The sequence below is a fragment of the Stegostoma tigrinum genome, chromosome 19 (genome assembly GCF_030684315.1).
Source record: "Stegostoma tigrinum isolate sSteTig4 chromosome 19, sSteTig4.hap1, whole genome shotgun sequence".
NCBI classification, from domain to species: Eukaryota; Metazoa; Chordata; class Chondrichthyes; order Orectolobiformes; family Stegostomatidae; genus Stegostoma; species Stegostoma tigrinum.
In genome coordinates, this window is record NC_081372.1 from 25233476 (window position 1) to 25260823 (window position 27348).

The 27348-nt window shown below is 39.2% G+C and overlaps 1 protein-coding gene across 3 annotated transcripts in view; it reads right to left on the minus strand.

Moving 5' to 3' along the window:
• acss2 (acyl-CoA synthetase short chain family member 2) overlaps positions 1-27348 on the minus strand; it is a 62454-nt gene that overhangs the window by 4356 nt on the left and 30750 nt on the right. The window contains exons 6-17 of one of the 3 annotated variants that reach the window (XM_048549738.2): positions 25285-25360; positions 24962-25094; positions 24445-24489; positions 19874-20011; positions 17493-17663; positions 16912-17045; positions 15838-15970; positions 11784-11840; positions 10989-11069; positions 7553-7661; positions 7175-7243; positions 4453-4629 (exon numbers count right to left, since the gene is read on the minus strand). In XM_048549738.2, the coding sequence (XP_048405695.1) occupies positions 4453-4629; positions 7175-7243; positions 7553-7661; positions 10989-11069; positions 11784-11840; positions 15838-15970; positions 16912-17045; positions 17493-17663; positions 19874-20011; positions 24445-24489; positions 24962-25094; positions 25285-25360 (1323 nt within the window). The remainder of the gene's footprint in view (positions 1-4452; positions 4630-7174; positions 7244-7552; positions 7662-10988; positions 11070-11783; positions 11841-15837; positions 15971-16911; positions 17046-17492; positions 17664-19873; positions 20012-24444; positions 24490-24961; positions 25095-25284; positions 25361-27348) is intronic. The other 2 variants (XM_048549741.2, XM_048549739.2) reach the window with 2 other exon arrangements.

Genomic DNA, 27348 nt, shown 5'->3' on the forward strand with positions numbered 1-27348 from the left:
GAGATTTTGAAACTGGTGAAGTCCACATTGATACCATTAGGCTGCAGGGTTCCCAGGCGGAATATGAGTTGCTGTTCCTGCAACCTTCGGGTGGCATCATTGTGGCACTGCAGGAGGCCCATGATGGACATGTCACCTAAAGAATGGGAGGGGGAGTGGAAATGGTTTGCGACTGGGAGGTGCAGTTGTTTGTTGCGAACTGAGCGGAGGTGTTCTGCAAAGCGGTCCCCAAGCCTCCGCTTGGTTTCCCCAATGTAGAGGAAGCCACACCGGGTACAGTGGATGCAGTATACCACATTGGCAGATGTGCAGGTAAACCTCTGCTTAATGTGGAATGTCATACAGTGGGACATTGATGTAAAGGTGACTGACTCATCAATTGTGAAACTTTAATTGGCAGTTAGAGGCTGGTTAGCAGAGTTGCATCTGAATATCATTCCACATTAAGCAGAGGTTCACCTGCACATCTGCCAATGTGGTATACTGCATCCACTGTACCCGGTGTGGCTTCCTCTTCATTGGGGAAACCAAGCGGAGGCTTGGGGACCGCTTTGCAGAACACCTCCGCTCAGTTCGCAACAAACAACTGCACCTCCCAGTCGCAAACCATTTCCACTCCCCCTCCCATTCTTTAGGTGACATGTGCATCATGGGCCTCCTGCTTTTGTGCTCCTGAGATGCTGCTTGGCCTGCTGTGTTCATCCAGCCTCACATTTTGTTATCTTGGATTCTCCAGTTCCCATTATCCCTGTCTTGTTTGTGTCCTGTTTACGTAGTTGCCAGAGTTTTTAAAGCAGTCTCTTCATTTGGTCATTGCCTTATTGAAAAGACCTGAAGTGTAATTACCTTAGCTGTTACCACACCACTGTCTGAAAATGCTTGTTTGCAGAACTGTCCTGATGCATGTAAAAATGTTGTTGAACTGAAAAGATATAAGAAAAACATTCCACCATGCAGTGGGACATTGATTTAAAGGTGACTGACTCATCAATTGTGAAACTTTAATTTGGCAGTTAGAGGCTGGTTAGCAGAGTTGCATCTGAATGTCATTCCACATTAAGCAGAGGTTCACCTGCACATCTGCCAATGTGGTATACTGCATCCACTGTACCCGGTGTGGCTTCCTCTTCATTGGGGAAACCAAGCGGAGGCTTGGGGACCGCTTTGCAGAACACCTCCGCTCAGTTCGCAACAAACAACTGCACCTCCCAGTCGCAAACCATTTCCACTACCCCTCCCATTCTTTAGGTGACATGTCCATCATGGGCCTCCTGCAGTGCCACAATGATGCTACCCGAAGGTTGCAGGAACAGCAACTCATATTCCGCCTGGGAACCCTGCAGCCTAATGGTATCAATGTGGACTTCACCAGTTTCAAAATCTCCCCTTCCCCCACTGCATCCCTAAACCAGCCCAGTTCGCCCCCCCCCCCCCCACTGCACCACACAACCAGCCCTGCTCTTCCCCTCCACCCACTGCATCCCAAAACCAGTCCAACCTGTCTCTGCCTCCCTAACCTGTTCTTCCTCTCACCCATCCCGCACCCCCATCTACCTACTAACCTCATCCCACCTCCTTGACCTGTCAGTCTTCCCTGGACTGACCTATCCCCTCCCTACCTCCCCACCTATCTTCTTTTCTCTCCATCTTCGGTCCCCCTCCCCCTCTCTCCCTATTTATTCCAGAACCCTCACCCCATCTCCCTCTCTGATGAAGGGTCTAGGCCCGAAACGTCAGCTTTTGTGCTCCTGAGATGCTGCTTGGCCTGCTGTGTTCATCCAGCCTCACATTTTGTTATCTTACAAACAAGACAGGAACTTTTTTCTAAACATCTCTGAATAGGGTCAAAGAGCATTTATTGAGCTTTCAGATTGCGCAGGCCAGGAAACCTCACAACTGCAGAAACTTAAATATTACCTGTTGTAACCAAAATGGTTGAAATAATCTTTACGCAGGCACAGTTGAAGAAACTTACAACCAGACCCCTCTCAAACAGCATCACAAAGCAGAAAGTTGAAAAAATTGCAGCCGTTCAGGAATTTGAAACATGCACTTGTCTTTGCTCTTCAAATTAATCTGAATACTCAACAGTGTGATGCACATACATTGAAACTGCACAATATGAGCATTAAGATATTATTGTTGGAGACATTCTGTTTTGACTCCCACTTCCTGAGCATAAAATAGCATTGGGAATAATCCACATGTTACATGGCTATATGGAGGGAAGAAATATTCCCTTGGATCTGAGTTTGTCCTGCTGCACCCCAACAGAGCTAAGCTGCAAATCAGGCCTGCATGCCTTAGGACAGAGAATCACTCCATTTGCAAGTTGGACTTGCTCTATGATTTACGGACAGCAGCTGGCCATGAAAGAACTGAGTACCGAGCTATGTTTATTTTTAATTTATTCATGGGAGGTGCATATTACTGGCGAGTCAACATGTGTTACCTCTCCTCAATTGCCCCTGTTGCCCAGGGAACTTAAGAGTCAACTACAATCCTGTGGGTTTGGAGTCACATGTAGACTAGACCCAAAAAAAGGCAGCTTTTCTTACCTAAAGGACATTAATGAACCAGATGGGTTTTTATAACCATTGGCAATGGTTAAATGATCACAAAAAGCCTGATTTTTGCTCCAGATTTTTTTCTTGTTCAATTCAAATTTAACTATCTGCCATGGCGGTGTTTGAACCCAGGTCCCCAGAACATTACCCTGGGGATCTGGATTACTGGTCCAGTAACTTGACCATATTAAACCAACACCTCCCCATCAAGCCACATCAATTGTGAACAACATTAATCCTCATACGATTTGTACACTTTTGTTTGCAAAACTGTGAAGACGTAAGATCTGACCATGTTGCTACTTCACACCGAGGTCTGCTGGTTACTGGGCTGAAGGGTACTACAGAATTATTTGAAGCTGAGGGTTCAACTGCTTGCACCTGCCTTTGACTACAAAACACTTCATTAGTTTCCTCTGTGATTAAGACATGATGGAATTCCTTGATTAGTCATAGAATTCAACAAACAAAGATTCTGCAAACGAATGACCAGCTCAAAGCATTTGTGAAGAAAACTGCATTCAGGAAGAGTAACATGCTGTGGTTGATCAATTACTCTTTTCTTTCTAAGCTTTTCAGTGAAAGTGACATCTGTGTTCCACGGGTGTGCTAACTGGCCATGTGTGTGTCCTGGAGATGCACTTTGCAACCTTTTTCTGATGTGGATGTGGCAAAGTTTGCTTGGATCCAATAAACATTTTCAACATCAGCCTGGATTCACTGATGGCTAAAACTGAAGCACCCTGATTTGAAATTTTCTACAATCAAAACGTAGGAAAAACATTTTCCAGAGTCTCTCCAACAAATCTGGCACAAAGAGTGACTATCCTGCCTTCCTAGTGCATCGTCTTCATTTGTTCCATAGCTGCCACTGCCTTTGGCCATAGCCTAAGCAATAAACAGTTCAACAATACCACTGCAAACATCTCCATTTCGATGAGGACACACAGACAGGTCTGCTCTGTCAATTCTCTTCTTGTCGTCTTTTCTGTACCATCTTATCCTTAAGAAAGGGATTTATGAATAGCTGACAGAATGTGCGAGCAGTGAAATAAGTCTGCGACACTGTCAAGTATGTGTGTGTAAGGTGTAAATATAAATATTAAAGTATGAGCCTTGATGGTATACTGTTGCAAAGTGAGTGAAGATGGTGGATTACACTAAGCGGTGATGATGTCTAATGGGATAGATGCAATTGGTGACGTTCACTAATCATGGCAGGTCACTAAACGTCTTGAGGCACTGCATCCAGATCCTCAGGCTTGTTTCATTACACTGACTACCACAGATATTTGCTCCCATTACCCTCTGAGTAATTGTCTGAACATTCTCTGGCAACCTGGAGATACAGCACCTCGATCCACCTTATCAACCAAGGCCTCCACTACAGCATTGGAAAATCTTACAGCCTCCCTTGCTCTATATTGCACCAAGTCAGAATCAGCTGGAGCACTGATTTCCAGCACCTGACGCAGAAAGAGTGCAGTCCTCTTTAATAGGTACCAGTTAGCTCTACACAGTGCAGGTTAGCTTTAAGCAAATATTGAGTTTCAGCCTCCCCCGCGAATGCGTATAGCCAACGAACAGCATGGGTAGTGCTGATGGCACAATGAACAGGGACCAGCAAGTGGACATGCTTCCATCGAACCTGCGCCGGTTAATTGAACGTTACAATCCCCAAGCCTGTATTACTTGAGACTATTCGATTTGGAGCCCATACACTTTACAGAAATGAGGGAAAGCTTTTTTTCCAAACCATGTAACTAATCACACCAAAGCAATAAGTCATATTTAATGCCCATTTTCAAATGATGAGACTTTGTCTTTTTTTTAAAAAAAAGTTGTTGAGCTTAAATTTGCTCTAGTACTCTCCAGAAACTGTTACCTTGATCTTTTAGTTCAGCAACCAATGTTTCAGTAAATTCATATCCAGCCTTCAGTGTGACAAAGCAGTAGAGGCATTCTCCTTTTATCGGATGGGGATGACTTACAGCAGCAGCTTCAGCTACAGCTGTGTGTTCTATTAATGCAGACTCCACTTCAGCAGTGCTCAAAAGATGCCCTGTAAACAATTAATACTTTCTTCCCTTAGATAATGTTACAACGAATAAAGTAGTTCGTCATTGTGTGTACACATTTTAATACTCAGCAAAAACACTGTCGAAAAAGTATGACCTCATGTTGATGTTTGTAAACAAACTATGAGCACTGTTAAGTTAAAAAAGAACAAACAGCAGGGTGAGGTCAGCAGAATAGAATTGAATTGAATAATATCAATTCAGGAAACAATTCAGAAGAGGGATATGGCGTCAAGGAATAAAATTAAATGGACCATTTGTAAATAGGGAAAACTGAAGTATAGGGAGGAGTGTGGCTCATTCTGAATGAAATGCCCTAGTGTAGGTTTCTCTACCTGGGGCATGCAGTTTCTAGGGGCCTGCCAATTTAGCTGGCACTGACCTACACCTATCTGCATCACACAGAAGTAGCAGTGATGCTTTCTGTGCCCTTAAAATCTGGGTGGCTGAGCTCTGGGAGAACAGCTCAGTGTAGACAATACGGGCGAGGACCAAGTGGTTCAGTCAATTATAAACTGAGAATGTGTCAAGGTATAGCTCAGGTACCAGCATGCACAACAGTGCTTGGATTGTCTGCAGTACAACTTTAAACACACCAGTCTGTGTGAAGATATTCAGTGTTCAGGCCCTCTTGTCGTGACTGAGATAGGAAAGAAGCTGGTGTAGCCCCTCCACATTACACAAGACAACTAAACCCAGGTACTGACTGCAGCTAGGAATCTAAAGAACCATTACAGAACCTGGATGACCCAACATGAGGCAAAAATTGGGATGAATTAAATTACACAAAGTGTGTATTAGCACATGTAAGAATCTGTTGCTAGGGATTAAAATAGCTGTAATGCAGGGCAAATGAGTCCATTTTAAACTCACCTAACAGTGGGCTACTACTGTGTATTTTGGCTTGTGATAATGTTAAAACTGGATTGCAATTTAACAACAATTTGACAGCAAAGTAAATAAATATAGAATATCTTTATGAGGCTGCACTAGAGACTCTATTTTTCTGCTGATTGTGATCTTCTATATTACGTCCGGGATCCTTGCATAATCCAGTCTGACTTTTGGTTGCAAAACTTCCAGTGAGTAGAAGTTAAATCCTTTTGGGAATTGAGATTTTTTTTTAAAAAGTTAGGGGAACGAACATCACATATTCATTAAGACATCTACAGACACGTCTGTACATAGGCTGAACAGCCTCCTTTCCTGCTATCATGTCCTTGCTGGCTGTTGCAGGGACAATTCAGTCCCACTCACTTGCATTTACCCAGTAGACTTACACGTCGTGCTCTTAAGATATGTAAGCACTTCCCTTTGTAAAATCATAACAGAATATGTTTCCACCAGGCTATCAGGCAATGCATTGAAAATCCTAACCACTTGCTACTAAGAATGTTTTATTTCCTTATGTTGTTTTGATTCTTTTGTCCTATGCCTTATATCGTCTAGTTCTCAAACCTGTTACCAATGAAAACAGTTCAAAAATTCCCACAGTGTGGAAACAGGCCTTTCAGCCCAACAAGTCCACATCAGCCCTTGGAGCATCCCTCCCAGATCCATCCTCCTAATCTACACGTCCCTGAACACTATGGGCAATTTGGCATTGCTAATCCACCTAGCCTGCACATCTTTGGACTGTGGGAGGAATCCGGAGCACCCAGAGGAAACCACACAGACACGGGGAGAATGTGCAAACTCCACACAGTCAGTCACGCAGGCGTGGAATCAAACCCAGGTCCCTGGCACTGTGAGGCAGCAGTGCTAACCACTGAACCACCATGCCACCCCTTATTTCTCCCTATTTACTCTGTCCAGAACACGCATGATTTTAAGTACCTCTACCAAAACTCCTCTCAAATAACTCCAAGAAAAATCTCTTCTTTTTTAACTTGTCCATGCAACAGAAGCTCCTCATCCCCAAAATGCTTCAAAATAAATCTTTTGTACACTACCACTAGCACTAACAGGTGTCCTAAATTGGACTGTATTCCCAATGAGGCTGAACCAGTGTTTAACAGTTATTTCAGTACGGTTAGAAACGTGTAGTACTGTGCAGAACAGGTTATTTAAAAGTTCATGATGATGGTTGGAGCAAATTCTTTGAAACAATTCCTTATCCTGATGCAAGTTCAGAAATCTCCTAGTCATGTTGACCAGAATTGCCCTTCCAGTGAGTACAAGCGGCCACCACTTACAAGTCTGATTAAACTGATTTAGTAATAAAATGTAGTAGGGCCTTTCCACAAGATCATCCTAAGATGATAGATAGGCTAACCTTAATCTAAACAGACAAGTTTGACATCAAGTAGGAACAATAAAGATAACACTGTTTAATTGTATTAGTAATTTTTTTTGCAGAAAAAGACAGAGGAAGGCATCAGAGCAAAAAATCTCACTCATCTTTGCCTCGTAAAGAGCTAGTTGGTGTTTGATTTATGCCGCAGATGTAAAATTCATGAGGAGTGGTTCTGACCTTGTGATGGCCTTCTTTTTGGCCCCAACAGAAATAATACAAACTAGAAATCTTACCAGATACATTGAGCATGTCATCGATCCTTCCAGTGATCCAGTAATAACCATCTTTATCTCTCCTGCAACCTGTCAAACAAATGTAATGATTTTAAACAATATGTTTGTTTAAATTTATGCATACTTAGTAAAAATAAGAAGAATGTAGACAATACCAAAATATTGCTAGATAATCTGATTTCAGAAACAAATGGTGCATTTTTAAAATGTACAGACATTCATAACTGTTTGCTTCATGGTCAAGGAAAGAAAGAACTTGCATCTTCAGAGCATCTTCATGACCTCTCAACTTGCCAAAGTGTTTTACTGACAATGAAATACGTGTGAATTATTATCACTGTTTACATATCCATTAGAAGTCTCGTTTAAGCAATTCACCATCTCCCGTGACAAAATATCCAGGGAACTTCTTAAAGTAGGTGGTTTCAAAACGCTGATGGTTGCCATAAATTGTACGCATTATGGATGGCCAAGGCTTCTTGAACACCTGTATGTAAATAAATTTAAGGAACAGACTTAGTTTAAACTAAGTAATATAGCTCACTGTCAGTTAGAAATATTAAATCAATGCATTGTGACATTGAAATATAAGCCACATAAGTAAATTATTCACATTAAGAGTCTATGACTCATACTACACAGACAGTCTGTATAGTTCAAGATTCAACTGCTGTTGCAGTGACTTAAATCAATTCAATGCTATCAAATTTAAGTTTTAACCAAGTATTACTTATTTTGTGCAGTTGTTATCAATGCTACGATGATAAAAAGCATGTTTGTTAAAATACTGAAATAAACCATGCTCATCATGTTATTGTTTTCGTTATTGTTTTCATGTTATTTTTTTCTGATGAAGGGTCCAGGCCCGAAACATCAGCTTTTGTGCTCTTAAGATGCTGCTTGGCCTGCTGTGTTTATCCAGCTCCACATTTTGTTATCTCATCATGTTATTCAACTAGGCTATGTGTCTGGAGGTGAGAAGTAGAGAGAGAGGAATGCACTGAAGTATAAATGCAACAGATACTGCCACAAGAAGCTTGGAGACCTGACCATTTTCATAGACTGCCTGTAAATTGCTTCTATATCTTTGTCTAACACATTCAATACTCCCCAAATAATAACATGCATCCTGCTAATTCATGTTGCTCCAGCTAGGAACTGGCAGATACGTATTATAAGTTCAGGGTGTCTTTGCTTACCAATTCCCTTTGACTGCCATGGCATCACAGTGGGTATCAATAATTTTCTACATAATACTTCATAGAATGTCTACAGTGTGGAAGCAGACCATTCACTCATCAAGTCCACATCGATCCTCCAAAGAGCATCCCACCAGACCCCCCCACCTCCCTAACCGATCTCTGTAACTCTGCATATCCCATAGCTAATCCACCTGACCTGTTGAGTCCCGGAGCACCCAGAGGAAATCCATGCAGACAAGGGGAGCACGTGCAAACTCCACACAGACAGATGACCGAGGGTGGGATCAAACCCAGGTCCTGGGGACTGAGAGACAGCAGTTCTAACCACTGAGCCATTGTGCTGCCCCTAGCATGGCTAGAACTTTCTTTCAGGTTCAAGTGATGCTAGGAACTTGTGGTCACCATTTAATTTACTAATAAAGTGAATTTGAGATTATCACTCAAGAAAAGTGAGATAAAATGAAGGAAATTTGCTTGAGACCAAATGATGACAAGGATGCCCTTAATGGAAATAATAATGAATAATAAAAATAAAGCTTTACCATCAACTGATCAGATTCAGTTCATCAATGGCAATTTCTGATTATATCCATTATTTTTGCTTTAAAAGAGGTCAGTTTTTTGAAATCCTGGTGTATGTGTATTAAGGTCAATGGCAATCCTTAGCTTCAAATATAAGAACTTGGTTACAATTGGTATATTCAACCAGTCTGACACCCGGAGTTGCAGTACTGGTTCCACCTGTCAGTTCTGCAGTTTCTGCTCCACATCTAATTGCATTTCACAATGCTAATCAGGAAAATAACATTGCATGTATGTCATTATACTTCCCTACACAGAGCTCTTCTCCCAGCGGTCATCTTTTAAATGGTATATTCTTGCACAGTGAATGCAGCAATGTCTGTAATGCTTGCAGATTTATTTAAAGATATTAATTCATATTTAAAGATAGTTTGAAATTGCATTAGGTTTATCTGCAAAGCAATTTCACATTGTTTCAGTCAGGAGTTATGTCAAACTCTTTCTACAGATATTTCATGCAAACCTAGCTGCAAGAGGAAGGAGAAATGATCTTATACTTAAAAAATCATAAAATGCCTATCCTCTATCTAACTTCTACCGTTTCTCCTGAGGTGTCGCTCAATACCAGCACTTCTCACTGAGAGAACAGGAACCAAATGCAGCTCTAACTGTTGCCCTAGTTGACATTAACTAAGAATGTAAATTAATAATTGAGCTTGAGATTTAATATATGGCTTGAATGAAGAATAACACAACTATGATTTACATAGTACTACACACATGGCAGGAAATGCCTAAACATCTTATGGTCAATGAGACATATAAGGCATGGGTACAAATGTCATGCTGCGGCCAAGCTACAAGCAGAAATCAAATAAATAGATAATTAGGCAACTTATTTTAATTATCTCTTATTTCAATTATGTCATTCAAGATATAAATGTTGACCAGGACAATGGGGAAACTCTCCATCTTCTTTAAATAGTGCTGTCCGATCACCTTTGGACACTCAAGGGGCTGAACACTTCACTTAAAAAAAAGTATTTCTTAGGTGCAGCACATACTCAAACTCAGCCTACATCATTTCCAAGTCTGTAGAGTAGGAACTGAATCTACAACCCCTGACTCAGATGAAAAAGTACGACTGTTCAGTAAGAAGTTACTTTACATTCACATGCAAAGAAAATAGAAAACTCAAAAGTTAAATAAGCCACAAACATTTTTCTAAAATCAGCCTAGCTTTGACTAACAAACTGAAATTGAGGTCACACCAGTCATGAAATTTCCACTTTATGTTTAAAGTGTTGCATCACATTTGTAAAACAAATATCGTTGTTCCTACAAAAATGCAAATGAGCAATGCATGTACACAAGTTCAACACTGTACTACAGGTACTTATAGAATGCTACATGCAGCTGACAGATCTGTATTATACTACTGACTGTGTGTCATGCTAATAAGAAAGGACATACGCACGAAGCTGCCAATATGCACAGAAGACTGTTGATAAACCAATTTTCAATATGAAGAGAAAGATGACAGGTGCTTGATACCAGTCATAAATTTAACAATTTAACTCCAAACAATTCCGAGACAATCCACCAAACATCAATTTACACCCAGTAGGAGAAAAGCTAGAGCTGGCCAAAGAGACAATAAGATTTAATTACAATTCATTGAAACATTATTCAGATTGAAGTCATCAGCTGGTATTCACAAGTACTGTCTCAGTAGTGCTATATTTCGCATGTGAAATGGTACAGAAAGGACAGAACAGCCCATTTCAAATATACTTTGTTGTCCAGACAAAGTGACAGATAACAGCTTGTTAGAATACCAAATAACATGACATTGCTTATTAGGTATGGTCTCACTTTACTTGTGTTCAGTACACTTGAGAATTAAACTTTCAAAGCAATTACCAAGCCACAATGATCATCAACTTGGTAATAAATAGGGAAAGCCATCACACTATGTTTAGTTGATAAGGATTTTGCATTTATCAATTATTTTTAGTGCACTTTCTAATATTTAATGCAATACACACTTCTTTAGGTAACAAAACATGGTCATATTCAATTTTTCATACCAAATAACCTTCGGCCTCTCCTTCCAGTTCTTCTCCAGATTCATTGAGAACAGCAGGAACGACGCCAAAAAAGGGAAAAGTCTGAAAATTAATGAATATCCGAATTGAATATGAATTATTAGGGCTTACAATTTATTCATCGAAATTATAATAAACACTATCATGATACATCTTCACTAAAATGACTTACATATGCCAAAAAAATGATAAATTTGGGATTTTGAATTTTGCACCAGGGACCAAATTTCATTTGAGACAATGGTGGGACCATTTTAGTTGTCCGTAACCTCCCCAAGTCAGAAAAGGAAAACTGACCATGTCTGCTGGAAATACACATAATGATGAGACAAGATAGTATTGAATACAAATAAAACACCACTTGAATATAGAAGTAGCAAACACTCAATTCCTGTCATCAGATCCCAAAGTCAAATGCTTTCATTAGTGATCAACAGGCCCTCCCAAAATGCAAGGGGACAGCAAAACTAAAAAAAAAGTGCTGTCAAATCTGGAAGAGAACTTTACTAGCCAAAGAGACAATAAGATTTAATTACAATTCATTGAAACATTATTCAGATTGAAGTAATCAGCTGGTATTCACAAATACTGTCTCAATAGTGCTATATTTCGCATGTGAAATGGTACAGAAAGGACAGAACAGCCCATTTCAAATATACTTTGTTGTCCAGACAAAGTGACAGATAACAGCTTGTTATAATTATAGATGTGCAAAATTAATATTGCATTGAGCAGAGATATATTTATGTTTTGGCTGATGAATGACATTTTACTCACAGCTGACCCTGGCTTCAGTGGGATGGCAGCTGGAAGAGGAGTAATCATGTGACCACCCTGCAAATAATAGATTATCTATATTAAGGCAAATAGCTGACAATCAAGACTGAAGTGAACACAATAATACAGTAACAGTAGGAACTGCCAATACTGGAGAATCCGAGATAACACAGTGTGAAACTGGATGAACACAGCTGGCAAAGCAGCATCAGAGGAGCATGAAAGCTTGACGTTTCGGGTCGGGGGCCTTCTTCCCAACCCGAAACGTCAAGCTTTCCTGCTCCTCTGATGCTGCTTGGCCTGCTGTGTTCATCCAGTTTCACACCGTGTTATCTCACAATAATACAGAAAATGCTGAGGAAGTGGTAACGTATCCTCATAACAAAGGAGACATAAGGAAGGATGATATCTTAGAAAGCTTCTCAACTGAGGCTGCTTGTGTAGAACTCAAAAACAAAAAAGGGGGCAATCACATTGTTGAAAGTATGTTACAGCAGACCCCCCAAACAAAGTCAGGGAGAGACAGATGGGCAGATCTGCAGGCAAATTTCACGGATATGTTGGTAAAAATATTAGCAGATTTCAGTAACCCAATTTTTTTTCTTTAATCATTCATAGGATGATGGCATCGCTGGCTAGACAACATTTATTGCCCATCCCTAATTGCCCAGAGGACAGTTGAGAGTCAACCACATTGCTGCAGGTCTGGAGTGACATGTAGGCCAGACCAGGTAAAGATGGCAGTTTCCTTCACTAAAGGACAGTAGTGAACCAGTTGGGTTTTTCCTGACAACTATCAATGGATTCACGGTCATCATTAGATTGTTAATTCCAGATATTTATTGAATTCAAATTCCACCATCTGCCACTGTGGGAATTTGAACCCCGGTCCCCAGAACATTATCTGGGTGACTGGATTAACAGTCCAGCGATAATACCACTAGGCCATTGCCTTCCCCCAATATTAACTGACATAGACAGTGTGAAAGGCTTAGAAAGGTGGCATTCTTAAAATATTTGTAGCTTTTTAAGCCAGGATTTAAAAAGTCCTACAAGAAATGGGGCAGGGCTGGACCAAATTTTAGGGAACAGAGCCAGGCAAAGTGATAAAAGTGTCAGTGGGAGATCATTTTGGTAACAGTGACCATTACTCAGTAGGATTTAAGACGGTCATGAAAACAGACAAAGAGGAGCAAGAAATTAAGGTTTTGATTTGGGGAAAGGCCAATATTAATATGGTACAGCCGGATATTGTTGAAGTGGTTGAAAGTAGCTATTTGTAGGAAAATCTACCTCAAGCAGTAGGAGTCTTGCAAAAAGGAAACTGTGAAACTACAGTGCCAACATGTTCCTGCAAAAGGTGAAGAAAAGTACCAAAAGTCCAGAGAACTCTGGATAACAAACAATGTACGGATCTACATAAAGCTAAATATTAGCGTCAGATTATTCAGGAGAGATGTCAGGACACAAAGAGCGGTAGAGCTATGGCATACTCTTCCAAAAATGGCAATTGATGTTTGATCAGTTGTTAATAAAAATCTATCTCAGATTTAAAACTAAGTGAAAGTGAAAAGGGATATGGGCCAAAGGCAGTTATATACAATTAGGCCACAGATCAGACATGATCTCACCGAATAGCAGAACAGGCTCGTGGAGTTGAATGATCTACTCCTGTTCCTACATCCCTTATGGTGGATATGAAGGGGTCAGAACACAGGAAGCCCTAAAGGCATTTTAGAACATACAAGGAGTGCGATAAAAGAAAATTAAGGCAAAGAGGTGGCATGAGAAAATATATGCGGGAGAGTAAAATAAAAGTAAACCCAAAAGCAATTTGTAACTATATTCGGACCAAGATGGTGACCAGGAAAACAGTAGAGGCCGCCGGGGACCTAAGTGGCAGATTGTTGCCTGATGATTGTTGCCTTATGATATGGATGAGGTTTCAATTAGTACTTTGCACCACGTTCATAACTGAGAAGGATGATGTAGGTATCAGGGAGGAGGACTGTGATTACTTGAATACATCACAACCTGACAGGGAGGGTGTCTTAGTGATTTGAAATTGGATAATTCCAAAAGTCAAGATGGGATAAATCTGACACTCCTGTGCAAAACGAAAGACGACATTGTGATGGCCTTTACATTCATTTTCAAATCCTCTCTGGACAAGCAGTGGTGGGGAGCTGCCAGAAGACAGCTAATGTGGTACCATTGTAGAAGAAGGGTGGCAGGGATAAACCAGGTAATCATTAGCTAGTGATTTAAAATCAGTAGTAGGTAAACTATCAGCTTGGAGGGGGGGGGGGGGTGGCAGGGAGGGTAGATGGAGACACAAAATGACTTTCTATTGAACAGGCAAGGATTAATCAAAGATCGTCAACATAGCATTGTCAGTGGGAAATCGTGTCTAACAGGTTTGATTGAGTTTTCTAAACAGGTGGCCAGGTTTTTCGGTTTTTGGTTGATGGTAGCACAGCTGATGTAGTCTGCATGGAGTTAAATAGGGCTTTTCCCAAGTTCTCATATGGCTGACTGGTTAAGAAGCTAACAGCCCATGGGGTTTAGGGCAATTTGGCAAATTGGATTCAAAATTTGCTCGTGGCAAGAAATAGAGGGTGATGATCGAAGGTTGTTTTGTGACGAGAAGCCTGTACATAGTGGCATGCCACAGGGTTCAGTGCTGGGTCCTTTGCTATTTAATCTCGACAGAAGACATGAGAATTGGTGTTGTGTTAATAGCAAGGAAGAAAGCATTAGAGAATGGGACAATATAGATGGGCTCATCAGATGGGAAGAACAATGGCAATTGGAATTTAATCCTGAAAAGGAATGAGGTGATGCATTTGAGAAGACTAATAAGGCAAGGAAGTAAAAGCTGACTGACAGGACCTGAAAAAATGAGGAGGATCAGAGGGACTTTGCTATAGATGTCCACAGATTCTTGCAGGCAACAGGACAGGTAGATAGGGCAGTTTATAAGGAGGCATGTGGGATACTTGCCTTTATTAATCAAGGCATTGAATACAACAACATGGAAGTTATGATAGAGCAAAATAAGACATTAGTAAGGCTACAGCTGAGTGCAGTGTGCACTCCTAATTACCACATTATAGGAAGGATGTAACTGCTTTAGGGGGAAGCTGCAGAAGAAATTTATGAAGATTTTGCCTGGGCTGCAGCATTTCAGCTATAAAGAGAGACTACATGAGTTGGGACTAGTTTCCTTAGAGTAAAGGTGGCTGAGATTGGAGGTGAATGAGATGTATAAAATTATGAGGACCATAGATATGGGTAAATAGGAATAAACTATTTCCCTAAAAGAAGGATCATTAACTTTAAGCACAGATTTAAGGGCAAGGGGTGGAAACTTACTGGGAATTAAGTAAAGAATATTTTTTCACCCAAAGGCTGGTAGGTATCTGAAATCATTGCCTTAAAGAATGGGAGGGATGAGAACCATTACAACATTTAAGTATTTAGATCATCACTTAAAGTGTCACATCAGACAAGGCTACAGGCCAAGTGCTAGAAAACGGTACTAGATGAGTCAGATGCTTGACGACCGGCACAATCCCATTCTGTAGAACTCTGACTAGATAAACTGGCTGAACGCAATTTTGTTTCAATCCAAGGTTTCAAATTAGACAAACCTTATGGTCCAATCTACGTAATTCAAATGTTAGATTTTCTGTATCACCATAAATTCAGTCATAAATTGTGAACACAAACTCGGAAAAACAGAATTCTTTATCCTAGAAGCACCACCATTATGGTGAAATTCTGTTTGCAGTGGCCAAAGGCCGTAATGTCAATATTCACCAACAAATTTATAAAAATGACTTGAAAGTTTGAATTTTATCCAATGTAATTGTGCAAAATCAACACTTGCAAAATATAATGGCCAGAGTGCAACATGAAGGATAAATGGCTCAATTGACAAATCCTTCAATTGGACTTCAGCGTGCATAATAACAAAATCATTTATAAACTTTTTACACAATCAGTTCTTAAATTTTATATTGCACCTGTCCAGTTTTTAAGAAAAACTTACAGTCTCAGTCTGCCAGAAGGTATCCATAATTGGACATTTCCTGTTCCCCACTACATTATAGTACCAAAGCCAGGCCTCTGGGTTTATTGCTTCTCCCACTGTGCCAAGGATTTTCAAAGACTCTCTTCTAAACCTGTTATGGGACAAAATCCAAAATTCAAACTTTTTAACTTCAAAATAAACAAAGAAATAATACACACACACACCAACATTTTGTTCCTAATTGTAGTATCATACCAAAGATAAAGTGTGCAGATTATAGCCCTAAAAAAAATAAAGAAAGAACTTCTTTATATTCAACCACACATAAAACACCAGGCTCAATGAAGTATGTATTTAAATACACTAAACATATATAACTGCACAACTTGGAATCAGATACAACTGTTGATCAATGTTTTTATATTAAGTGTTTAATACCATCAGCATAATATTTTGAGAATCCCTTGATTTTTGGCTGTAAGAGTTGGCTGTATAAAACAGTACAGCAATACAAAATGAAGAAAAAAGTGTCTAGCAAGCCTGCTCCTTTACAGCTGCTTTACAATTCATTTCATCAAAGATTCCTTTCCACTCATTTTATTTCCTGAGGAAATGCTTTGAATCTAACTGTCCTTGATCACCAAAGATAAATCAAGGAAACTTTAAGATATTTGTCTTCAATCATCACATTTCTGCTATTCAAACCTGGATGAGCGTTACTTGGAGATAACCTCCACCTACACATTGACATTTTCACTGTAACCCAACAGGAACCTCACGTTCCATTGGGCCATTTCAACATCTGCCCCCACCTCACCCCCAATTCCATTCATTCTTTATAATTTGGCTCCAGAAAAGGTAGAACATAGAACAATACAGCGCAGAGCAGGCCCTTCGGGCCTCAATGTTGCGCCGAACTGTGAACTAATCTAAGCCCCTCCCCCTACACCATCCCATCATCATCCATATGTAGCAAAGATTAGCCTTTCACCTACTTAATAATAATTCTGGACAAGCAACAAATGAAGACAATATTGATTAAAATTTATTATAAAAGCTGTAATTCAGTTTTATTTTCAAAAAATGTCTTACCTTCTGACTGGTTCTTCTCCATATTTCATTAGCAATCGAATAGCTGTGGGTGCAGTGTAGAATTTTGTCACTTTGTATTTGTCAATAACCTCCCAGAATCTACTTATATCAGGGTAAGTCGGTATACCTTCAAACTAGAAATTAATTTTTCAGAAAGATAATAATGCAGAGGTTAAAATAAAGTCAAGTGTATCTCAGTTCAGTATGCTAATGAAGCCTAAGTGTAGTTTTACACTTTGCTGAGATAGCAACTTATAGCTATTCAATTACAAGCTTTTCCATTTAAAGTTTTGGCAATACAGATCTGAAAGCTTAAGCGGTTTGAGACCAATCAAATATTGTAGAGTGTTAAAGACCCGTCCCTCAGAACCAATGGTATGTATGCTAGTATTAGAAAACAAGTAAAGATGATTGTAAGTTTAAATACATGGTTTTATAGATGGCATAAAATGAATGGTTTATCACTATTTTCTTTCAGATTTTACCAGTTAGTAACAGTGCACGGAGTATAATACAAAAAGAACTTGAGAAACTTCTCTGATTAATCGGTTTGTAGCGAATATTGATACTTCAATACTAACCATAACACTTGTAGCACCATTGGCCAGAGGGCCGTAAACAAGGTATGAGTGGCCTGTAATCCATCCTATATCAGCTGTACACCAATACACATCATCAGGTTTGTAGTCAAACACATACTTAAAAGTTGTAGCAGTATAAAGAAGGTAGCCTCCAACTGTGTGCTGCACACCCTTTAAGAGAACAAAGATTTGATTATAAACGTCACAGACTTTATCAAATTATCCTACAGGGAAAGAGCTCCATATGTAGAATGCAAACTCCTGAATTTAATACCAGTATGGAACTAGGTTGAAGGAGGTAAATAATACAGACATATACTGTAGAGACTGTACTTCCTTAGGTATGTAAAAATGGAGGGTTCTATTTCATTCCTTCTTGTTGGTGAACTGGGAGGTGGGAAGGCCATAATCAGGTGGGAAGCACGTACCCTGCCATCTTCCCAACTCCAACCTAATTAAAGCAGAGGCTATATTTCTGCCCAGCACCCAAACGAGATCCTTCAGCGACCAGTTAACTCAGACAGCAGAAAGGGGGAACCATTGTAAGAGGAACAGGGCAAGTAAACCCATGACAGCTCCTTTGGGGCAGGGGTTGATGGTGCCTCATTCAAAAGGACTAAAAGTCTGATTGAGGAACCAGTATTGGGCAGGGGTCCACACCTCTTTCTCTGACTCTTCCCATGCCACAAGACCTCTTCCCCCATGTCTTCACTTTGATCAGGGTGATTCTGAATTCTGGGCTCCTGTGGAGGTCACTCCACCACTCTGGTGGCACTGTTGACATAAGAAGCTGCTGGCTTCAGCAGTTCCCAGCAGATGGAATTGTCTACCCTGGGGTCATCAATCCTATCCATCCACCAAAAGCCTGTTAACTGGCCAACTGAATTGTATTTCAACAGACTCTCTCCAAAGCGGTCAAGACAGATCTCTCCTTCAGTCAGTTGTCCAGTCAGCAGCCCATCACTTTCATAACAATACCCAAACCAATTTCCAAACTGAGGTGTTTGTACTTATTCTAAGAATTAATAGAATAGGTAGTGAACAACTACCCTACAGGTGTTGACCAGCGCTTTGGCGTAACCCTAAAATTAAAGTTAGGCTAAATAGAGCATTTCTTTATACAAAGAATAGTGGCTATCACAAACTCTTACTTATGAAAAGCTAGAGAGGCTGGTTCAATTGAAAAATTCAAAATTGAGCTTAATAAATTTTTGTTAGGCAAGATTACTGGTTACTATATTCAGCACTTAGTGGTCAGTTGGTAGCATATGCCACTTGAAGATACAAGAATCTTAGGCAGAGTTACACAGCTCCATTCATCCCTCACTGTGGAAAAACCTGGCAAAATCATCCAAAATTGTCATGGCCACTCATTTGTGTCAGTTGATCCGTTGCGGTCCCTCTCGATTAGCTTCTCATCCCTGCTACTTCACCAGCCAAGGTACAGTTCAGTTGTTCTGATCCTCCACAGGGTCCCTTAAACTAGAACTCCTTCTATTTGTCTTCTATCAACCTATCTGTCCTCTCTGATTGGCCAGGAAATGCAGAGGCCAAAGTTAAAGAGCGGGAAGAGTAGGTGTATTGTTGTGGATGCTGTCAATGAATGCTTTCTGAAACACGTTGAAGCATATTGAAGAGGAGGTGTCAATCATAAGCTAAAATTTCCCTGTGACCATTTCTCTAATGTTGTATCAGCTCCGTGCAGGGGAATGCCTGGTCAGATCTCACAATAATACAAAACCGATTTAATGTTATTAGCTAAACAAATGCTGCATCCAATTGTAGGTCCCTCACGCCTTGGTAAAGGGTTACTGAAGAATCACAAAAACAACTGGCTATTCAAACAGGCTTAAAATATTGGGTCTATTTACTTTACAGTACATGGACTTGAAAGCAATTTGTTTGAGGTACATGAAATATTGGAAAAGCTGCACTGTTTTTCTGAGAGATCGATGAGAACAATTCTAACAATACATGAATTGAAACAGGCTAGATGTCATGTTGTTTTCCTTCTCCACAAAAGTAGCAAAAGGACCTTTCCATTTCAGTTAGTGGGTTGTGTAGTATGTGTTGACTATCTGCATTCCTTCAAGAGCAGCCAGCTGGACCTTTCTTGACTGAGATATGATCACACTTTATTAATAGAAAAGTAATCAGTTTACATAAACGTGGTCATTGTGATCTTTGATTTGATTGCCCTATTTTTATTTTTGCCTCTCCCAGAGATTTTAATGGCTCTGGCTGGAGAGAGTGGTTGACAATTTCTAATCATGCTTCTCTCAGCATCATAAGGGTGAGGCAAACAAAGATGGGCCAAATTATTTTTTTCCTGCCCATTGTTGTCAACTGCACTACTATTCTAGGTTGAGCAATATCATTACCTTTGGTTTTCCAGTCGATCCACTAGTATAAAGGATAAAGAGAGGAGTTTCAGAGTCACACCATTCAGGTTCACATTCATCACTGGCTTCCTTCATTAAATCATGCCACCAGAGGTCAACATCTACATTCCATGGAGTCTGAAATGTATAAGGTCCAATAAACATGAGATCAAAATAATTATAAAATCAACTAGTGGCAGTAATTAAAAATACATCATAGTATAAATTAATGTCATGGGTCTTTATTCTGCCATGAATTCACAATTTACTTTAATAATGAGGCACCTGTGTTCTACAAAAACTGCATCAGGATTAACTAAACAAGCATAAAAGACTTGTGATAACATTTTCAACCTTTGCACCCCAATCTTGGCATGGATGACAACAAAAAACTAGCATAAATACTAAATAAATCCTTGATAACTGAAAAAAATGCTTATAAAATATACATCAAGTGAGACCTAAAAGACAGTATGCCAGTTAAAAGTTTCAGTTATTCTGATGAAATGTTACATTGAAAATATTAAATTTGCCCCTTAAAAGAAATGACTAATAGACTTAACTTCTGCTTTAGATAAAAATAAAACAGAAGAATAACAGAATAATTATAGCACAGGAAAGGGCATTCACCGTCTTGTTCATGCCAAGTCTCTGCAAGCATAAGTCAGCTAATACCCCTTTCTGCCTTTTCCACATAGTGCTGCAGGTTCTCGCTCTTCAAACAATTATCCAATTTGTTTATGAAAGCAGTTATTTAACCTACCTTTATGGCATATTCAGGCAGTGCATTCTGGACTATAACCACTGCCTACATAATTAGTTAGGATCTGGAATGCACTGACTGTACAAGTTAGTAAAGGCCGATTTAATGACGGTTTTCAGATAGTAATGAATATTTATCTTAACAGAACTAGTCTAGATAATATTTCTATTCAAATAGCCTTGTAGCAAATAGCTACAATTGCTTCATGAAAAGATATAATAACTTATGTTGGCATTACAACTAATTAGTGTCAGTAACATTTCACAGACAGTAATGATGTCAATTACTAAATTTGGGAGTATTTGCGGAATCACTTGAAGCACTCCTTCTCTATCTCAAAATACTAAATTAGATCGGCAAGGCTCATCTGAAGCTATGAAATAAGGGGAAAAAGAACAACACGTTAACATTTTATCTGACAATGTGGTAGTATGGTTTAGGAACTTGAAGCCCAATATTCAAGTACACAACTGTCCAGAGGCAAGACTGCATTCAATTGGGTCAAGCTTTAAAAGTGTGTGGAAAACCAAGAAGGGCTTTGAAACAAACATCGTTTGGTAGGTTAATGAACTTTTTTAACAGAAAGGACTAACTTTAAGAAATTTAAAATGATGACAGTGACAGTGACACACATTAAAGTACCTGATAAATGCTACATATTTACCAATTTACTTTGAACATTGCAGCAAAGTTACAGCAGTAGGCTATAACATTAGCATTAATGTGTGATAATATAGCATGCAGTTCATAAAGAGTTATGCAACATTGTACTTGAAATTACACTACAAGCTATTTCAGCATTCTTTTAGTTACAGACGGAAGGCATGCATTCAATGTTGAGCAGTGCAACACAATTACATTTAAAAAAAACAGGTCCTGCAGTGCAGTGCCACTGATGGTTAATTTTCTATACCACAATTACAGTACTTGATCAAGAGGAATAACTAACATTTTAAAAAATCCTTTTAAATTTATAGAATAAAAATGAAGCCCTAAAATATGAACCACCCAACAATTGCAGGAATTTTTCAAACACCAAAGTAATTACAAAGTCAGAACAGACTTGCACATGCATGTCTTGGGACGGGCAAAAAATGGCTGCAAGACTACGATGTACAACCCTAACACACAATTTTCATGCTTTTATTCATTACAAGTCCTGAACTCAAAAAAATCTCTTTATAATTCCTTTCAGTTATCAGAACATCTGCCCAAGGTTACTTTTTGTGTGCAATGACAAAGAAAGTGAGGACTATTTCAAAGCACCGCTCAAATATTAAAATATATTTAAACATTCTAACTTACGAGGTTTATATGAAGCCAAAGCTACTTAGATAACTCCATTTTAAATTTTACCTGGAAACCTGTATAATGGTTTATGTACCTTTCCAACACTGATTGTGGAGCAGATACAGCACAGCGTCCCTCCACTCCAGCCCAGCAAGTTTACACAGGGAAAAATCATTCGTCTAAATTGAAAGCTGTTTCACACTACGCAGCTACTGCCTCACTTGAGGATTATTTAAGTATTTTCTGTTCTTCAGATTTTCAGTATCCACAGTATTATTTGTAAATCACTCTCTAAACAGGACCTCTTTGCTTCCATACATAATACTTCTATGCACCCAAAAATCATGATCTCCCATCAATCCAGCTTTCCAGTACTAACCAATGCCTGATTCCATTGTCTCTGATCTTGTCCTCTTTGTAATTTCTCTTGCTGTTTCCACCTAGCTTTTCTGATTTCCACCTGACTCATTCCCCAAGATTTTTACTACCATTAACCTCTCTGATCTCCTCTCTCCAATGTCACCCACTCTCCCCATAACTAGCTTCAAGTCTTCGATCTCTCTCTACCAATCCTCAGTTTCTGTTCTTTTCCCTCTCTTCTAAGATTCCACTTTCTACCTTCCCCATATGTCCATCTCCAGCCTCTGTCCTTCCCTCTTCCTCACTTCTTCCAGCCTCCCCACTGTCCGTCTTATTCTTCCTAATTCTTGCCAAACTCCTGATATCAAAAAACCTCCTGCTGGGCAGCCTATTGAATCTCTCTATGCAGTTGGCTGTAAAGACAGGAAAGGAAGACAAAATGTGTGAACATGTACTACAATCTGAGTAGGCACATTTTGAGCGAAATAAGGCCTCTTTGGATTCTCAATCTTTAAAAGTGCATGACTTCCAGCACCTGTTAGAATTGGGGGACAAAGTTTCCACAATCAATAACTTCTATTTAATTGAGAGTAGTACAAGGGCAGGAAAAAGCCTATTCTGCCATTCAATTAGATCGTTAAAATTTTTGGAATACCAAAAAATAATCAATTCCTGATTTAAACTTAGCAATTGATCCAGCATTGATTGACACGAAGGAATGTTTCAATCGTCTATCATCCATTGTATGTAAGAGATTTTCCCCAACTTCGATCTGAAATGTCTGGTTTATTGTTTTCTGATGACACCCCTGGTTCTAGACTTTACAACCAATGGAAAGTTTTTTTTCCCTTATCTGCCTTGTCAAGTCTCCATAATATCTTCAAAACTTCTGACCAATTCGACCCCTTAACTTCTAAATTCCAGAAAACATAACCCTTGGTTATATAATTTCCCTATTGTTTAATTCTTGGAGGCCAGATATCATTCTGGCAATCCCACCTGCACCTTCCCCAAAACTAATATTTTGTTCAAAAAATTGACTGCTCAGAACTCAATGTTAACATAACTTAGTGTTTAGCATTTATTAAAATATTAAAAGCATTAGGACTATTTAAGATTCAGACTGAGGATTACATTATGTGCAAGTTGAGCTGGCTGTGTTGATGAAAGCCATCATGTCTTTGCAGATCATTTTCCAGCATTTTAATTTGGACATGGAGTATTTAAAATGAGCTTTGAACTCTTCAGTCTTGTATTTAACACTTCATAGAACACACTGATATCTGGCTCCATAAATGGTGTAAGGAAATTGAGCAAACTAAATCTCCAATTACTTCCAAACAAGAGAACGTAAATGGATAGCACTCTAAACCAGAGTTTCAACATGCCAATTGAAGGTGAAACACTGCAAAACAGGAGAAGAGGAAATCCAAATCAGGTAATTCAAGAATAATTGTAACTAGCATGAACCGCAACTACTACAGGGATGAGAGCACTGAAGACTAACAAAGAGCTTTAATACAGTAAAATCTGGGGAACTGTAACTTCATAGCACTGAAGAGGCAATAGGAAAGTTCCTAAATGGTAGATTATGCCATGTAATTTCCCTCTCAATGTACATCTGTGAAAAATGACTTGTGCTTCAACTTGAGAATATTTCTGAATGGTATGGATGCTGGTCAGTCTTGTGGATGAATAGCACAAATGATTCAGCATTCCTAAATTGGCATTTTCACTGTATAAGGCATTGTTAGTGCTTTGGCTATTTCTCAGTTTCACAATAACAACCCATTTGTGCAGCATCAGTTGCATGGGAAAGACTCAAACAGGTTGTAACCAATCCTTTCCCAATGTTGATTTGTTTACTAAATCTTACAGGAGTTAGAGGAAAAGAATAAAGGAATCCACAAACGTATGAATGCTACCAAATCTCTAATTTTAGGGCTTTTACAACATCAGTAATGTTGTTCAAAATGTGCAAAACAGGATAATCTTAAAAGTGCACTTGCAGCTACAAGAGTCATCAGTAGACAACGTACACAAGAGCTGTTATATCGCAAGACAAGTCTACAAATAATGTTAATAAACTAGAGTGGGATGAGAGACAGAGAAACATATGGCAAAGCTAATTGTGCAGCTACATCAAGACTAAAAATACCTTTATTTTATGATGAACATTCTTTGCTTTCACATTGTCCTTATCCTGTAGAAAGTTCATAGATGAAAGAAACAACATTTTGGCAAATACAGGTTTTCCTTTCAAAAAGTTCATATTTTTGTAACCATGGCAAATATTCTGAGACCTCTCCCATTAAACAATATTACACATAAATTCCAGCGTAATTCTTAGCAGGAAACTGACTAGTCATTTTCATATTTAATATTAGTGATGTAACTGCAGTTAAGAATAGACAATGCTTGTGAAAAATAGATCGACGTCTGCTGCTCACAACTGTAGGAACCAAAATAAATTCTCACAAATGTTGTCACATCAAATAAGAAATGCTAATCAGTTATCATGAAGAGTGGATCAAGAAGCAATCAATATAATGCTATATGGTGCAGACCAAGGCAAATTGAATGAAGGAACTCCAAAAACAGAAAACAAAATCTCAGCACAGTACATGTTATCCTATTTTGCAGTGCTTGTTAAAAATGTCTCTGCTTTTTCTCACCTGCATGTTATAACAGGATCGTTTTGCAGGTGGTGACTGTGCATCAGTGGAAGCTGTATTTATACAACTTTCTTCTGCAGCTTCAGTGACTCCCAAGTGCTTTACAACAATACATTTTCCAACAGGGAAGTCCCTTCAAAGAAAATTACTTTAGAGTCAGGAGCAACTTTCTCAACATGTTAAATTTATCTCTATTGTTTATTTTAAAATAAAGGAACAAAAAGTTACAGATATCAGAAAACTTAATCAACCTTTTGATTCACATGCTGTAAAAAGGATGAGGTTTTGAAGGTCAGTTACTGAAAGTATTATAAAATACACACCTCTCTCTGCACTTCTTGAGTGCTTCATCAGCCAGCTCTTTCAAGTTTACAAGTTTATCCCCTCTGTAAAATCCATCTGAGAAAAGATGAGAGCAAAGCAAGTTCATATTTACTTCTGATTGCACTAAAAAAGTAGTACATTGTTAACCATGTGTAAATCAGCTGGAAAGGCTCCGCACCGAACATGCCTAACTAGTCCAGTCCTACTTATCCCCTTTTGAATGGTCTTTCAAAAGTTCTTTAGATGTCCTGCCACAGCAGCTTGAAAAAATCTAAGTAAAGCATCAGAGAAAACAAACAATAATCAAAAGCAAGAACCACTCCAGGGAAATTCTGATGCTCAATGAGATCATGATTTGTCGTGACCAACCTCCATATAATCCGCCAATTTTCCTGATGTTTCTCAATATTTTTGATGAACAAAAAAAGTATCAGGGTTAAAATTAATAAATTTACCCTGACACGTCTTTGCCTATGGCAGATAATTTCATGCTGCTTTCATTCTTTGAGTGTCGGAGTATTTTCTAACATAAATCCCACAGGTTGGCTCTATTCCTAAAAAGCAGATGGAATCTTTTTCATCATCCAACTATTCTCTTTAATAGCATGATTTTTCTAATGCCCCATTCTTTCACGGGATATGAACATCACTGACAAGGCTATCATTTGTCCCCCCTCCCCCACTGCCCTTGAAAAGCTGCTGGTGAGCTCACTTCTTAAATCTCTACAGTCCATCTGATCATTTGACTAAATAAGCTCTTAATATTTTAAATTCTAGGACATAAATCCTTGATAGTTGCAATCTCTCCTTATAATTTAATGACAGCAGCATACAGTAAATCTAGGCCACAGTTTCTCCAAGGCCAAGACATCCTTACTACAGTGGGATACTCAGAACTGAACACATTACACATATTGTTACATCAAGATTTTGTATATGAGACAAGTCTGTTACTCCTATCCCGAGGATCAGAATAAAGGCCAAGATTCCATTCGCCTTTTTAATATTGTTTTGTCCCTTCCCAGGGTATTTTTATTTTCTGTATATATGATGCATAGGTTGGGTTGGATCACCATTTAGAAAGAACACTGATCTATCTGTTAGTTTCAGAGCAATGACCTCACACTGACCTATAACGAAATCCATTTACCATTATCTTTACCTATTGTGTGTGCTTCCATCTACATGGTTTTTACAGTGCTGCCTATCTTTGTGTCACTGACAATTTTGAAATTATTCTTCCTTTACCCAGCTTGCTAATAAATACCTTGAGTGGTTGAGGTCCAAACAAAGATCAATGTCAAACATTAATTGGTTTTCAGCCTGAATGCCATTGTGTCTCATGCAACAAATTCTTGTCACATCTTTCTGGTTAGTAATTGCTCGACTGCCTTTGCTAATGCAGAATTGTGTAATGTTTATCATGTAATGTTTGCATTTGTGCAAGTAACTACATGTATACATGTATGCCATTGTAAACACTTCAAAAATGTCCAAATCACCCAGAAAATTCACTCTCAGTGAGTGACCAAAGTTATCCCCATAGAGAGAGTCCATAGTTTAGTGGTGATGTCACTGGATTAGTAATCCAGAATCCCAGGTTTCCAGTTGGATGGTGAGTATTCTGAAGGAGAATCATGTACGTCTGATCTCTGACCTGAGAACTGAGAGACCTGCCAGAAGGGGGGTCCTATCCAATCAGCAACCTTAGTGTGTGGGGACTGGGTATTGGGGCTTGGCAGGAGGTTTTGAGGGGGTGGTGTGTCCTACAGAGAGTGTGCGGCCATGGAAAATACACTGCTTTCCATTCTGACCTACAAGATGACAGTACCTACCTGCCTTCTCTCCGAGACTTTCCTCATTAAGATCTGATCCTGGGTATGCCTCTGATCACGTAAACCCAGCCGGCAACAGATACACCTGAAAAGGTGGTTAAATTGGTTTGCTGCAAACCCATTTATATTTTTAAAGTTCCAATACGCCCGTACTGCCTCACCAAAGCCCCAAGGTTAGCAGATTGGAGTTGGCTTCCTGGACAGGCTTGGAACCTTTGCTTATTTAAG